This window comes from Glycine max, chromosome 14 (genome assembly GCF_000004515.6).
Source record: "Glycine max cultivar Williams 82 chromosome 14, Glycine_max_v4.0, whole genome shotgun sequence".
NCBI classification, from domain to species: domain Eukaryota; kingdom Viridiplantae; phylum Streptophyta; class Magnoliopsida; order Fabales; family Fabaceae; genus Glycine; species Glycine max.
In genome coordinates this window covers 2,157,179-2,171,532 of record NC_038250.2, presented here as the reverse complement: position 1 = coordinate 2,171,532, position 14,354 = coordinate 2,157,179, and the positions used below count along the sequence as shown (strand labels likewise).

The 14,354-nt window shown below is 32.7% G+C and overlaps 3 protein-coding genes across 5 annotated transcripts; 2 read left to right on the top strand and 1 right to left on the bottom strand.

Moving 5' to 3' along the window:
• The first annotated feature begins 61 nt into the window (after positions 1–61).
• On the top strand, positions 62–7,113 carry LOC100305604 (ribosomal protein L18aB-like protein). Of its 2 annotated transcripts, XM_041008735.1 has the most exons (5): positions 62–2,136; positions 5,374–5,436; positions 5,527–5,642; positions 5,795–5,858; positions 6,526–7,040. In XM_041008735.1, the coding sequence occupies exons 1-5, from the start codon at positions 460–462 to the stop codon at positions 6,865–6,867; spliced, it is 2,262 nt and encodes a 753-aa protein (XP_040864669.1). In that variant the 5' UTR covers positions 62–459; the 3' UTR covers positions 6,868–7,040. The 2 variants fall into 2 exon arrangements, with proteins under 2 accessions (XP_040864669.1, NP_001237792.2); NM_001250863.2 differs by lacking the exon at positions 62–2,136 and having other exon boundaries at positions 5,377–5,436; positions 6,526–7,113.
• Positions 7,114–8,587: 1,474 nt separating this feature from the next.
• Positions 8,588–11,206, top strand: LOC100527735 (uncharacterized). The gene is made up of 3 exons (XM_041009205.1): positions 8,588–9,267; positions 10,150–10,298; positions 10,543–11,206. Exons 1-3 carry the CDS (start codon positions 9,142–9,144, stop codon positions 10,733–10,735), a joined length of 468 nt encoding a protein of 155 aa, XP_040865139.1. The 5' UTR covers positions 8,588–9,141; the 3' UTR covers positions 10,736–11,206.
• A 41-nt stretch (positions 11,207–11,247) lies between these two features.
• Positions 11,248–13,547, bottom strand: LOC100778027 (uncharacterized). 2 transcript variants are annotated; one of them, XM_003545188.5, is made up of 3 exons: positions 13,201–13,547; positions 12,521–12,592; positions 11,248–11,601 (listed from the first exon to the last, which is right to left on the bottom strand). In XM_003545188.5, the coding sequence occupies exons 1-3, from the start codon at positions 13,409–13,411 to the stop codon at positions 11,312–11,314; spliced, it is 573 nt and encodes a 190-aa protein (XP_003545236.2). In that variant the 5' UTR covers positions 13,412–13,547; the 3' UTR covers positions 11,248–11,311. The 2 variants fall into 2 exon arrangements, with proteins under 2 accessions (XP_003545236.2, XP_006595760.1); XM_006595697.4 differs by having other exon boundaries at positions 13,207–13,458.
• Positions 13,548–14,354: the final 807 nt, after the last annotated feature.

The following is a 14,354-nucleotide window of genomic DNA, read 5'->3' as shown; positions in this document are numbered from 1 at the left end:
ATTAAGGCTTTATTGTGAATAAAACCGCGTTGTTGGGATCAACCTTTGACGCTAGGCTTCCAAGTCTTTCTCATTCGTTGTTACTAATAAAGTCACACCATTAAAAGCTCATAGGCACACCAGCTTGCTTTTCAATCCTTCTTTCTTCCTTCTCTCCGTCAAAAACAATTTCCATCTGCCAAAACCAATGTTTTGGTCTCAAAACTCATAAGTTCACATTTTTTTTCTTCTTTTCCATTCACTTTGCCAATCCCTCCTCTTCATTCATTTTCCTCTTGTTTTAAGATTTTGCTTCTGATTGATTGCCTTTGAGAGAAACTTGTGAACTCAGTTCTTTCTTTGACCCTCTTGGCCAAGCTCAGAAATTTCCATAAAGAAATAGATTTTCTCCCTGAAATTCTGTTAGGTGCTTGATCTTGGATTTTCATTGGGTCCAAGAAACAAGATATCATCGTTACTATGGTTTTGAAGGTTTCTCTCATTGTGGTTCTGCTTGTGATATGCTCCTGTGTTGTGGAAGCCATTTCTAGGAATCACAATAATCACAATCACAACAATATCAACAAAAATGGATCTTCTCTGGCTGCCATAAAGTTTCCTGATCATCCAAGTTTCAGTGATGTCTCTTCTTCTGGGGACAATGATTGTAGCTTCTCAAATTCTGAGCAACTTGGGCATTCTGTACCTACCATGACATCAGGTGAAGAAACTGATGAAGAGAGTGAGGCTTTTCCAGCACCAAAACCACACAAGAATTCGGTGAAACTCCACTTGAAACACAGATCAGGGAGCAAAGGTGCTGAGCCTAAAAACTCTGTGATTGATTCCACAGTAAGAGATTTGACCAGAATTCAGAACCTTCACAGAAGGGTTATAGAAAATAGGAACCAAAACACCATTTCAAGGCTGCAGAGGTTACAGAAGGAGCAACCAAAGCAGTCCTTCAAGCCAGTGTTTGCTCCGGCCGCTTCATCGACAAGTCCAGTTTCCGGGCAGCTTGTGGCAACCTTGGAATCCGGGGTGAGTCTTGGCTCTGGTGAGTATTTCATGGATGTGTTTGTGGGGACACCCCCTAAGCATTTTTCTCTGATACTTGACACTGGTAGTGACCTTAATTGGATTCAATGTGTTCCTTGCATTGCATGTTTTGAGCAAAGTGGGCCATATTATGACCCCAAAGATTCTAGTTCTTTTAGGAATATAAGCTGTCATGATCCCCGGTGCCAATTGGTTTCATCCCCGGATCCACCTAATCCTTGCAAGGCTGAGAATCAGAGTTGTCCCTACTTTTATTGGTATGGGGATGGTTCCAATACAACTGGGGATTTTGCATTGGAGACTTTCACTGTTAATCTCACCACTCCTAATGGGAAGTCAGAGTTGAAGCATGTGGAGAATGTGATGTTTGGATGTGGTCATTGGAATAGAGGCCTATTTCATGGTGCTGCTGGTTTGCTAGGATTGGGGAAAGGACCATTGTCATTTGCTTCTCAAATGCAATCTCTCTATGGTCAATCCTTTTCCTATTGTCTTGTGGATAGGAATAGCAATGCAAGTGTTAGCAGCAAGTTGATTTTTGGTGAGGACAAGGAGCTCCTCAGCCACCCCAATTTGAATTTCACTTCTTTTGGTGGTGGGAAAGATGGTTCAGTTGACACATTTTACTATGTCCAGATAAATTCTGTTATGGTTGATGATGAGGTGCTGAAGATACCTGAGGAGACTTGGCATTTGTCTTCAGAAGGTGCTGGTGGTACCATAATTGATTCTGGCACCACTTTAACATATTTTGCTGAGCCTGCTTATGAGATTATCAAGGAGGCTTTTGTGAGGAAAATTAAGGGCTATGAACTTGTTGAAGGCCTTCCTCCTCTAAAGCCATGTTACAATGTGTCTGGAATTGAAAAGATGGAGCTACCTGACTTTGGAATCTTGTTTGCTGATGGAGCAGTGTGGAATTTTCCAGTGGAGAATTATTTTATCCAGATTGATCCTGATGTTGTTTGTTTGGCTATTTTGGGGAATCCTCGATCTGCCCTTTCAATAATTGGAAACTATCAGCAGCAGAATTTCCACATACTATATGATATGAAGAAATCCAGACTTGGCTATGCACCAATGAAGTGTGCTGATGTTTAACATATTTTTGGGGTTGAAACTTGAAAGGTGTATACTGTATAGTCTCATAATTGTAAACATGGTGAGTCAGGGGGTAGATTTTTTAGTTTTCCCTTAGGTGGAAATTGGAAAGTGATATACACAAAAAAATAATAATTTAAAGTTGATTATAGAACTAGTTTACAGGTAATTACACAAAACTGGATCATTACAAACATAAACATTTGTTTTTTTAACTGCTCAATTTTGAGCTTGTCTCATTTAATTTTAATATTTTGTTCTTTCTATTCTATATATGAATATATGATGTTCTCTCTTACTATCATTCTGGACATGTTATTGTTTTGTATATTCAGTATTCTCAAAGGAAAATTGCTCCGTATGCACACACAAGAAATAAAGAAACTTGGCAATGAAGTTCTGTATCCTGAGTCTCCAAGTCAAGGGGGGCAATAACAGTTCGTGGTTTGCTCATTGTTACTATCCTACTTTCTTGTAGACTACATCCTTTAAAATTTATACTTATTTTCTCTTTTAAACTACTTTTAAATGAAAAATAAATCAAATAGCACATGGACATGGTTTTTTCCCCGATGTCGCATCAGTGTATTATTCCATGGCTTTTCTGTTAGGTACACTGCCAACTTTATAAGAAAAAAAAAGCATGGACCAAAGAATATTGTTGGCCTAGGTACTTTTACATTAATCTAAAGAATAATACTACCTATACGTCAATTTCATATGATAAATTTTACAATTTACAAGAAAAGGGAAAAAAAAGGGAAAAGTATTAGGGATCACAATCTTTTTGTGTCTGCCCAAGGATGTTTCTCTGTAACCAAAGTATTAAATAAGACAAGTTATGTGATAAAGAAAAACAAATTATAAAAAGTGTTATAAGCATTTATTGTAAGTGTATTATTACTCTAATCTAGCTCACTCATTTATTTCCTTGTTTGTTTTCTTCTTTTTCTAAGAGTTATATTTTTTTACCCTTAAAATAGAGTCTTTTTTCTTATCTTTTTTGTTTTTTTGTTTTATATTATGAGAGACGTTTTTCCTTATTATGCCATTATAGTAAATGGTAATGTTTATAGGAATTTCCTTTATAGTAAACAAATTATAAGAGACGTTTTTTTACTCTAATCTAGCTCCATCAATGTAGATTTTATAAGTTTTATGTGTAAGCTTCTATTTAATAAGATGAGTACAAATACAATTATTAGACTATCGTCCTTTGCTGAATTGGTCTGTATACTTAAACGTAAAATTTGCAGTTTGCCTACTTCCATAAATGTTCTGGTACATTTTATTATTTTTCATAGTTCTGCATCGGGAACCAGTATGAACTATGAAGCCTATATTTAAGTTTTGCGTGAATAATCATTGTAGACTATCATCATATATTCATTTTCCTCCAAATTCCAAGCACCAGGAGTACAGGACTATTAGTTATTAGTTTATTCGTTTTTTGGTCCATATTCAAACCTAAGGTTGAGATATGAAGTGGGTATTATTTTTCAACTCCAGAGCCGTGTTTCACCCTCAGTATTGGTAGAGTGTGACATCAATTAGGTGAAGGAATTTTCAATGAAAATTTAATAAATTACGCACATTGTTAATATAGATTTGCTTACGGAGAGTGGTCATAATATAACTGTGTCTATGGCCACTGATGGTGACAAAAAAGTGAGCGAATATATTAAGCTTGTGTTTGTGTGAGCTATTTGCGAAATTATTTTGTTTAGTGAAGTTGATTTTCTAAAACTAATTTTAAATAAAATTATTTTTAAATGAAATGAAATTTAAAATGATTTTTTTAGTGTTTTAAGTTTAAAAATAAGTTAGTAGTAAAATTTAGGTTAAATTTCTTATCTGATTCTTAAAGACTTAAACAATTTGGGATTTTTAAGTATGTCTTTAAACTTTTTTTTAAATTTTTTTGGTCTTTAATCATGTAATTTTTTTAACTGCATTCTTAATGATGAAATTAATTTTTTTATTTATAAAAAAGTTAACCTTGAGAGCCTACTTTTTTAGTCCAGAGACTTTTTTTTTAGTTGTGAATTGTGATACACTTACAACCACTCATACAACCCTCTATATGACATTATTCATTATATTTTACAATTCTTTTTCTTTCTCCTCTGTACAATTTTATTGAATGTTGTTGTACAAGTATTATTTCTCAAATGAATAATAGTGGATGGTGGAGGTTGGTGAGTCCACAATATAGAAGACGGATTTAAAGTGTACAGTTTTGCATATGTTCCTTTGGGGATATTGTGGACCACGGATTTAAAGTGTGTTATTTGCATATTTTAAATAAGTAGTTATATATGAACACTTGTATATCAAATACTTTATTAATATTTACTATTTTTATATTTATTTATTTTTGGTATATTATATCATTTGACATGTAAAAAAAAACTATCATATCTAGCTCTTTTTTTTTTCTCACTAGTTGTCATATAGATGTTAGATGTTTATGAATTTTTGCCATACTTAAATAGGTCTGGCCAAGAAATTCAAAGAGGCCCAAGTAATCTATTTTTAGACTTGATATTTTTAAAAACCTAACTTACAATTTATTAATTTATTTAAAGGCTTATTTTATATTAAAAAATTATAAACTATAAAAATTAAAATCTCAACTACTCAATACACAAGAAAAATCTGAAAATAGATAGGTTAGACATTATAAGATATGAATCTGACTTGTCTACATGATAAGGTTGTTTTTAAGGTATAATACGGCCTCTATAATAACTCATTTAATAACACATGAAGCACATTTTATTTAAAAAAATACGAAGCACATGTTTGGTTTGGATACGTTTTTAAAGAGATAATTTTTTTTTCTATAAATCCTGTATAGAAAATTTGTAAAAGATACGGTTTAATTTTTAAAATCAGCTGAACTTAAAATGACTTCTAAGTTCTAATTGTCATAGCACATAAATTAAACAGTCAATCTCAATAATATTTGTAAATTTACCTCGTGAAAAAATATTGGATTGATTTTAGATTATAATTTTTTTCTTTAATTTCTAATGAAAATGATACAAATACCCCTGGAGAATTAAAAAAAAAATTGAAATGGCTTTATGAAAGAAAAAAAAGTTTACTGGTTAGAGCGTTAGTCAAATGTAAAAAAGGTCAACCTGGGCCTGGGGTTTCAGTTGGGCCCTACTAAGGAAGGCACCGGCCCATTAGGGTTCTAGTTTGCACATATGATCCTTTGTTGATTAGCTTGTAGCAGTGGAACAACAGTTGCGGAGTCAATCGAAATCGGCGGAGATGGTTGCCATGAGGGTGGGTAATGTTAATGGTTTTTGTGTTTGATTTAGTTTGCAGAGTGAGTTTGTGGAATTTAACATGTGAATGTGATTATGGTTGAAGCAGTTTCACCAGTACCAGGTGGTGGGAAGGGCTCTTCCTACCGAATCCGATGAGCATCCTAAGATCTACCGCATGAAACTCTGGGCCACCAACGAGGTCCGTGCCAAATCCAAGTTCTGGTATGTTTATTGTTCATCTCTATTTCAAATGTTGTTTATTCGTATTCGTACTAATTCAATAATAAAATGCAATCTTTTCTATTTCTGAAAACGTTGGCCATTAATCACTTTATAGTTATTATTATTGACAATGTCAATGTTAATTGTTACAGGTATTTTTTGAGAAAATTGAAGAAGGTTAAGAAAAGCAATGGACAAGTGCTAGCCATCAATGAGGTGTGCACTTCTCAATTTTACTAGTATATTTTTGTTCGTCTCAGAAATATCAATTATTGCACTAAAATGAGTTGAGCGCTAGTTACTTGTTAAAAGGATTGCAATGAGGCTAGATTTCTATGTTGAAGGATTCTAGAGGATTTTTTTTTTTTTTTTTTTATAAATATTATACTGCTGGGCTTAACTTGTGCATTAAATATGTTTAAGTTATGTAGACATTTGAAGAAGGGTAGACGTAATGCTACATGTAGAGACCCTGTTAAGTGTGGATTTGACTACGGGAAGTCATTTATGCTTAACTATCTGTTGGGTAGATCACATCATTTCTCTTTTTCTGTTTTTATTTTTATTGACTATGGAAGCAAATAGTTTTTCTTAAATTTTTGCCACCCATACGATGGTATCTGGTGGCGTAGGGGTAGGACTGTAGATAAATGGAGTGTACTCGAGTCATATGGTGCATTATTTCTGACTAACAACCTAACATTAGCACACAGGAAATGGTAAATGAGGTGAAAGGCATTGAAGTTTGGACATTTGGTGAATTATGGTCTTATGAAAGCCCCTTTAGGAAAGAAATACTTGAACAAATATTTGTATTTTAGCTTCCAATTGCTGTCTTATTGGACAATGGACATGGAGGTTTGAGTTTTTGTACTGATTGCAGATTTTTGAGAAGAATCCTACCAAGATTAAGAATTATGGAATTTGGCTGCGTTATCAGAGCCGCACTGGTTATCACAATATGTACAAGGAATACCGAGATACAACTCTGAATGGTGCAGTTGAGCATATGTACACTGAAATGGCATCTCGTCATAGGGTGAGGCATCCATGCATCCAGATAATTAAGACTGCCACCATCCCAGCTAAGCTGTGCAAAAGGGAGAGCACCAAGCAGTTTCACAATTCTAAAATCAAGTTCCCATTGGTGTTCAAGAAGATTAGGCCTCCAACTAGGAAGCTGAAGACAACATACAAGGCATCCAGGCCAAACCTATTTATGTGATTCAGTTAATGGAATTTCCCTGCTTTTTGATTCATTAAGTATAAAAAGGAAGAGCTTAGAGGTGATCCATGTAGTGACAAACTTCGTTGCCTGCAACCATAGTTTGCATTCTTTTAAGCTCTGAAGATTTTGTTTTTGAAAGATGGTGTTTTATTTAATTTTATATTTTTGCAGAGTCGTCTATTTTACTCATTCTGATGTATTCGATCAAGTTGCTTTTGAATTTAGCGATTACTTTTTTGTCTCGGTTCTGGGTTTATCACCTGTTAGTTGATATGTGCTCTCTGATTTTTGGTAATAAATATTTTCGACCAAGCATGGCTAATAAAGGACAAAGCTTTAAGTGTACAACCTTGAGTTTTTTTGTGTTGTTTTTAAAATCGTATTGAACTTTTATCTCAAATTTCTGCGTTGATTTTTAATGCAGACTATTTATGTTAATGAAGTGAAACTGTAGAAAACACTAAAACACCTTAGCAACTGCACCGAAGTTTTTGTTTGTAAATAAACTTAATTTCTTTGGAAGAAAGATGAACAAGGCAATTAATTGTGTTAAATTCAGTCATTGCTATTTATTATCTAGCTTATTAGGGTAGAAGTGAGAACATGAAATTTAATGTTAAATTTAAGTAAAATAATTAAAATGAATGAATTAAAATAAATGATTAATATTGGATTTTAATAAACTATTTTGTTAAGTTGTATGACAAGGATTAACTTATCTTAAAAGTAATCAAAATTGTAGGCTGGATAACTATTATAAATTTGTTTTAAGATTCCTTTACGTACATTTACGCACTCTTCATCTGTATCTTATGATTAGTGTGTAACTTCTTTTAAACGGGTATACTTGTGCATGTGCGTACTCCTGATTGATTACGAACTACAATCATGGTCTTGGTCAAAATTAAATCGTTGCAATTTGCTCACTGGTGTAATTAAAAAAAGCTTTTGTATTATTAGTTTAACTTTTGATTTTTATTAAATGACAAAAAAAACTCACTTGGTAACCTGAACTAAACATGCTTATTACTTACTGCGCAGGATTATGCTGTCGCTCGTAAGCGAATTTACATTTACTAAAGAACACAAATAGAAGAATGCTATAAAAGTAATAAACAAAGTTAGTAATAAAAAAAAGTAAAAATAAAGTAATATAAGCAACGGTGAAGGGTTAACATGAGGGACCACGTGCATCTACCTTTTAAGGTTCTGCATTATTAGCACTTGTTAATTATTCTTTTCCCATGTGCAAGGGCAGATATAATTTTAACTCACAATGATAAATAGGTTATATGAGTTGTGACTGTCTGTCTACTGTGTTTTCCACATCCCATAATCATATTTGTGACCTACCATTGTCACGCAGATGCAAGCATGAGATAAAAATATAGGAAAAAGAATACTGAAAAACTTCTAATCGCAGGTCTGGTAATAATTAGAGGGACAGCGTTGAAGTTTTGGCTCAAAATTTTAAATTATGTGAAATGTTGAGAGTAATCACAAAGAAAGGGCTGATGTATAATTTCCTTGAGATGGATTGGTCGTTTAAAATATGGAAAAATATTAACCTCGAAGCTGCATGAAAGAAATGTGATTTGATACGAACAAGAATGCCATGTCTAAAATTGTTAACATTTTTTTTTAAGAAAGGAAATAAACTTGGTAGAGTTTGAATTTATTCACTTACTTATAATGTTTTGTTCAAGCATGTTATAATAATGTCTGTTGAGCAGTGGCAAACAGAAGATAGTGTTTACCAGGGAAGTCTACCACGACCCACTTTGTCTTTTAGAACCCTCCATCGAAATCTGACATACTTTTTTTCTTTTTTCTGAAACTGCACATTCTCCACCATAAACACAAAAAGCTTGTGGAAGTTAACCCCGCAACCACAAGTTTGAAATCTCATTTCATTATATATCCCCACAACCCCACTTTCATAACCATCATTTTTCATGCAGCAACCAGTGTTATTTAGTCTATTATTCTAACTTCAAACTGAAATATATAATTTTGAAGGTTAAAACTCTATCTATTTTCGGCTTATTGATGAGTTCTCTCTTTGCTTCAAGTTGCTCTCATTCTCTCCTGATTTGGACTCAACTGTTTAGTTGTGCAATCTGAGACGAACGGTAAAAGTGCTATGAATCCTCAAACACACATACACATATAGAGTCATGCAAGTTACCTTAGCCAGCTTGAGAAGAAACACATATAAATTCCAGAATGTCAGTGTTTCTGCCTTGAAGTCTTATTCACTAGCATTGAAGAATGGGAGTTCAACAAAAACTCAGTGCTTTCCTCTTTCAATTAAGCATGTTTCTCCTTGTTAGCGCATCTCAAGAGCACAAGAAAGCTAAAGGCAGACATTCAAGCAAAAAAGACCATAACATCAAGGTATTTCATTCCTGCATTGTATTCTTTCTAATTTTGATCAATTAAGTTGGTATTATAATTTTGTATATTCTTCTCCTTGTCTACATTGCTATTATAATCCTCTTTTAAGTTTTGTTTGTGAAGTTACCTTTTTATTGTGGTTGTTTTATGTATGAAGATGAGTTCTAGACTTCAGTTCGAAATCACATTACATGGGTTTCTCTTGTGGGCTTCAATGGCGTTCTTAATGCCTATTGGTATGGTATACTAGTCATTAGACTGTCCAACAGAGAGGGGAATCAAAGAAGGCTTAGAATTATATTTTATGTTCATGCAGTTTTGCAGGAAAGTGTATCTAAACCTAAAACCTCTGTTACATTATCATTATAAATTTAAATCATAGATCATAATTTTTTCTTTTTCTTTTTTGGTATATTTAATTAGTTTCTTTTCCCTTTACGTGGCAACCCATATTTGTACAATTATTTATATGGTTTCAGTTTAGTTTAGAAGGGTCGGTTGTCCCACTAATTAACTTCTAATGATGGTGGAATGGAGATAAGAATAGCAAGATTCCAATTTTACAGTTAATTTATTTGTCCTAAAGCTTGTTAGTCACTACATAAGGTCAAGTGAGGGGTATTTCATCTTTGTTTATTGAAAAGGACTATAATGAATGGTTTGAAGACAAGAAATAATCTTCTTGGTTATTGGAAGTTCCAAGCTTTCTTTGTCTCATTTTTTAATAGAGCATGTGAAAAGAACTTTGCAATTATGCTGTTGTCTGTATCATTAATCAAGTTTTAGCTCAAGTTATAAAAAGGCCAGAAGCTTTCTTTTCTTGCATTGATCCTTGCCTTTTTTTTATTAATTATATGCACGTTTTGTATTTCTGTTCAACAGAAGCTTGCCGTACTTCTTGCCACTGCAGGAGCAATCATGTCCATAAAAAGTTTCAACAACTCCTTCAGCAATAATCATCAAAGATTAGGGGTAGCATTATATTGTATTATCTGGCTGCAAGTTCTAGTTGGTATTTTTCGACCACAAAGGTGAACCAAAGGATTGCTTGTTATTAAGAAAATCTATGCAATATATTGGATTAGGCCATTTAGCCTTTGATAAATACCAAACTTAGACAATGCAGTCAAACTTTTCTTCTCTTTTAAATTTCTTTATAAAGATTTTTCATGTTCTATGTTCATATTTTCTAGAGAGCCAGCTTTATTAACAGCTACAGTTTTCTGTTTGCAAAGCATGATGATTAGGGTACAAGTGTTTTCTTCTTCTTCGCAGGGGATCCAAAAAAAGAAGTCTTTGGTTCTTTGCACGCAGGGTAGTGGGAACTGCAGTGTCATTACTGGGTGTGCTGAATGTATTTATAGGTTTACAAGCCTACCAAGAAAAAACATCCAAAAGCATAACAACTTGGAATATACTTTTCACCGTTCAGATATCTTTGATTGTGATCTTCTACCTTCTTCAATAAAAATGGGTCTACATACAAAACCAGGGAGTGATTTGGGACAACTAATTACTGATTCCTACTTGATAAGAAAAAAAGCTAGTTCAGATGACAAGAATGCAGGCATGAAGGCTGAGTCTTGCTAAGAAAAATGAATCAATGCCTTGCCATGGATGCAAGTGTTTGAAACACATAAGACCACAGATGGACCTGAATTTCTTTCCCTAAGATAAAATATGTTTGTGTGGGTTTCTTTCTTCAGAGAAGGTACAGTCATAGAAAACTTTGTGATGTCTTCCCGCGAGATACATTTTTTTGTTGTATTCTCCTAACAATCAATTCTGATATTTTTTTCAAACCTTGATGTGGACGCTGTAATACTTCATGGAGATAGATCAATATATTATCCATGATGTTTTTCTCAATGTTTGAGGACATTGTTTATCAGTGTTTATAAGCATTTCAAAATAAAAAGAATGTGCTAACCAACGGGGAAAGACATACACTCTATCGCTAAAACAGGAGAAAACAAATAATAAGGTAAGAAATTCTATTAATATCACATTGATATATCACTTAAGTATCGCTAACTATAGTATTTCAAGGAAAAAGCTGTACATAGCCAGTTAATATAGCTATTCCTAGTATTATAAAAGGTGGAAGAATCACAAATGCTCCTATGGTTGCAAAGAAAACTGAATCATTCCTTTGAGACACTTCATTGAGGTAAGCTTGTCTCCTGATATTTCTCTTTTGTGAGATGGTCAAGAACTTCGCACTCACTTTCTTCAAGTTTTTACCTAGGGGTATGGTGAAATCATCATCCCTTTCTCCAAACAACTGCTCGAGCTGCTCTCGGATTGTAAGTTTGCTTCCATCACTTTCATAACCTATAAATCAGAAATGTTCAATCTTTGTAATCCTTTTCCCAATATTAAAGGGAAAAAAAAAGAGAAGAAAAACCAAATACAAGAAAGAGGTTATGAACAGACATGGCTCTAAAATTTCTATTCTCACATAACTCATGAGACAAACATCCATATCAGGAGTGATTCATAACAGAGAGATAAATGGCATGGGAGAATTTCAAAAGTTATGCAAGATGGGGAGAAATAGACATATGATCATACCAAAAATATGGACTTTACTCTTCTAAAGTGAGAAATTAAGGGTGCATTTACAATTGATTTGAATCCAAATAACTTGTAAACTTGAACCACTTCAAACTAAGGATAAATACATCCTTACTTTCTCACTTTATATTTTTTCTTATCTTAGAGGAGTCAAATTTTTACTCAATTTTCAAACTTTCATGCCGCCTATTTTCCTCCCATACAACTACTACGGCTAAACACATTATCTTTGACGAACAAATCATATTACAACACCCAAATTCTACCATGAATTTGGTCTATGCTGAGTAATACTATGTGATTCCAACTTCATTGTTTCTACTCTAAATTATTATACTATGCGGCCATAAGGGGGAAGGATAAGGTAACATCAAAGGCAAGCTCTTTCATAGTATCATTGAAATTTTAATGATATGGCAGTAACATAATCTTGTAACTTGTGATTTCAAAGGCACTACTCTTGCTTTCAATTTTTTTCCCATTAAAACTATTAAAACAATTACATTCTCCAGCCATGTCTATATCTTCAGCATATTTCATTTAAACTAGCAAGTTAACAACAAAACAGAGAAGGGGTTTCTAACAGTGATAAAATGGCATTACAAAAACAGAAGACAATTAATCTGTCTCCCTTATACATATCATTGATTTAAAGAGGAGATGTTAGCTTACGTACCACTATTAGGTGAGCTTGTAGATGTAAGTTGCTCCAAAAGATCCAGCTGTGCACGAGAAGAAGATAAAGATCCTAACAACACAAAGTCCCCAGAAGCCAAGTCAGACATGAACGAGAACCTCATATTGTAAAATTTAGAAGTATTTGGTAGAAATTTAAACTGGTAAGATAAAAAAAAATTATAAGAAAATTTGAGAGAGTGAAGAAATTAAACACGACTTTCCTACAAATATTTCAAGTTTAATAGAAGTTCTGATTCATTTTTCCACTTGTAACCATGTGGATGCAACAAATATCAAAATATAACTGACACAATTTCTAACTTTTCTAAATATTTGTGGTCTCCCAACCATCAAAGAAAGAATATCTTTTTTAATATATAAATCAACAACCAATATTTTTTGGTCTTGGGTCAGAGACATGTATGTTTTCCAATCCACATGGATTAGAGACTAATAATCCTACTCACGATACGTGATTGCTATGACTCCCTGATCTAAGAAAATTTTAGACACAAAATGAATCAAATATGAATTATTCTCTTACATGTGAATGCAATGGACCATACACATATGGTTAATCAACAAATATGGAAATTCATGGTTATCCCCATGAGCCCATATTTGATTCAATAATAATAATAATAATAAAGAGTGGGTAGGAATTGTTAGCATATATACCATTACCAGCAGAAGCATCTTCCTGTGTAACTCCAGTGTCAGTCCCTTGTGTTTGAGCACATGTTGTGAGTAAAGAGGAAGAAGGATGGTAGATTTTGATGAGGTTGTTGTGTTTATGGGTCAGAAAAGAAGGCTTGGAGTGAAGAGAAGCAGTGGTGCTGAGATTGATGGCCATACAGTGAGGTTTTTTGGAGTTAGTTGCTAATGCCATTCATTTTGGTTTCAGCTTTGGAGTTTCAGGTCGGTATTTTAATTGGCCAAAGGCGGCACCTCCCTGCCACAAATATTATCTGTGGAGGATTCTAGTTCTATGTAGGACCACAAAAAAATCATTCTTCTAAATCCCCACCGTTCAAAAATATTTTTCTTTCACTAAATAAAGACACAATGTCAAGTTACTACACTCTTTGTCTTATGGATTTATTATTATTTAGTCACTAATGTTTACTTTATATTTTATTAGAATATAACATAGTCATTTTATGTAAATTTATAATTTTTTACTATCTTGTACTAATTTATTGCTTAATATGTTGCACACTGTTAAAATATATAGATTATTACTAATTGAAGTACAATTTAATCATAACTAAATTAGTAAACTTTGAATTAACACATTCACCAGTTTAATAACTAATTTTAAAAACATTGCTAATATGGATTTAAGTTTTGAATTAATACATTCATCATTTTTTATTAAGTCAAATGTAATTTTTTTATTATTGGATCATTCTTATAAAATTTAATGGACAAATCTGTTTAAACTTATTTTTTTTTTAAAAAAATAACTGTTCTTTTAAATAAAATAAACAGTCTTATGATTTTTTAATGTGTTTTTCTAAATTATTTTTTACTTAAAATAAGTGATTTTTTTATTTGTTTAAAGAAGAAAAGTCTATCTACTTCTTAAAAAAAATACTTATATAAATTATATTTTTTTAAAATTATTTTTATAAGTTTAAACAAATTGAATCCAATATATCTTTTTAAAAGTGATTTATTTAAGAAGTAATCAAATTGACTTTATAAAATAAATTAACATTAAAAAAATAAATTATTGAATATTGTGCTTAAAGTGATTAGTTTACTTTTATAGAGTCAACTTAATAATTTTTCTGGTTATTTTTATAACATCCAAATTAAAAGTGAAATTT

Excerpts from the sequence above, each read along its gene's own strand:
- LOC100305604 (XM_041008735.1), top strand. The coding sequence starts at position 460 with ATGGTTTTGAAGGTTTCTCTCATTGTGGTTCTGCTTGTGATATGCTCC. Across the intron at positions 2,137-5,373 it reads CAATGAAGTGTGCTGATGTT|CTTGTAGCAGTGGAACAACA; the intron begins TAACATATTTTT and ends TTTGTTGATTAG. Across the intron at positions 5,643-5,794 it reads CGTGCCAAATCCAAGTTCTG|GTATTTTTTGAGAAAATTGA; the intron begins GTATGTTTATTG and ends TAATTGTTACAG.
- LOC100527735 (XM_041009205.1), top strand. The coding sequence starts at position 9,142 with ATGGGAGTTCAACAAAAACTCAGTGCTTTCCTCTTTCAATTAAGCATG. Across the intron at positions 9,268-10,149 it reads AAAAAGACCATAACATCAAG|AAGCTTGCCGTACTTCTTGC; the intron begins GTATTTCATTCC and ends TCTGTTCAACAG. Across the intron at positions 10,299-10,542 it reads GGTATTTTTCGACCACAAAG|GGGATCCAAAAAAAGAAGTC; the intron begins GTGAACCAAAGG and ends TCTTCTTCGCAG.
- LOC100778027 (XM_003545188.5), bottom strand. The coding sequence starts at position 13,411 with ATGGCATTAGCAACTAACTCCAAAAAACCTCACTGTATGGCCATCAAT. Across the intron at positions 12,593-13,200 it reads AGATGCTTCTGCTGGTAATG|GATCTTTATCTTCTTCTCGT; the intron begins GTATATATGCTA and ends TTGTGTTGTTAG. Across the intron at positions 11,602-12,520 it reads TACAAGCTCACCTAATAGTG|GTTATGAAAGTGATGGAAGC; the intron begins GTACGTAAGCTA and ends TCTGATTTATAG.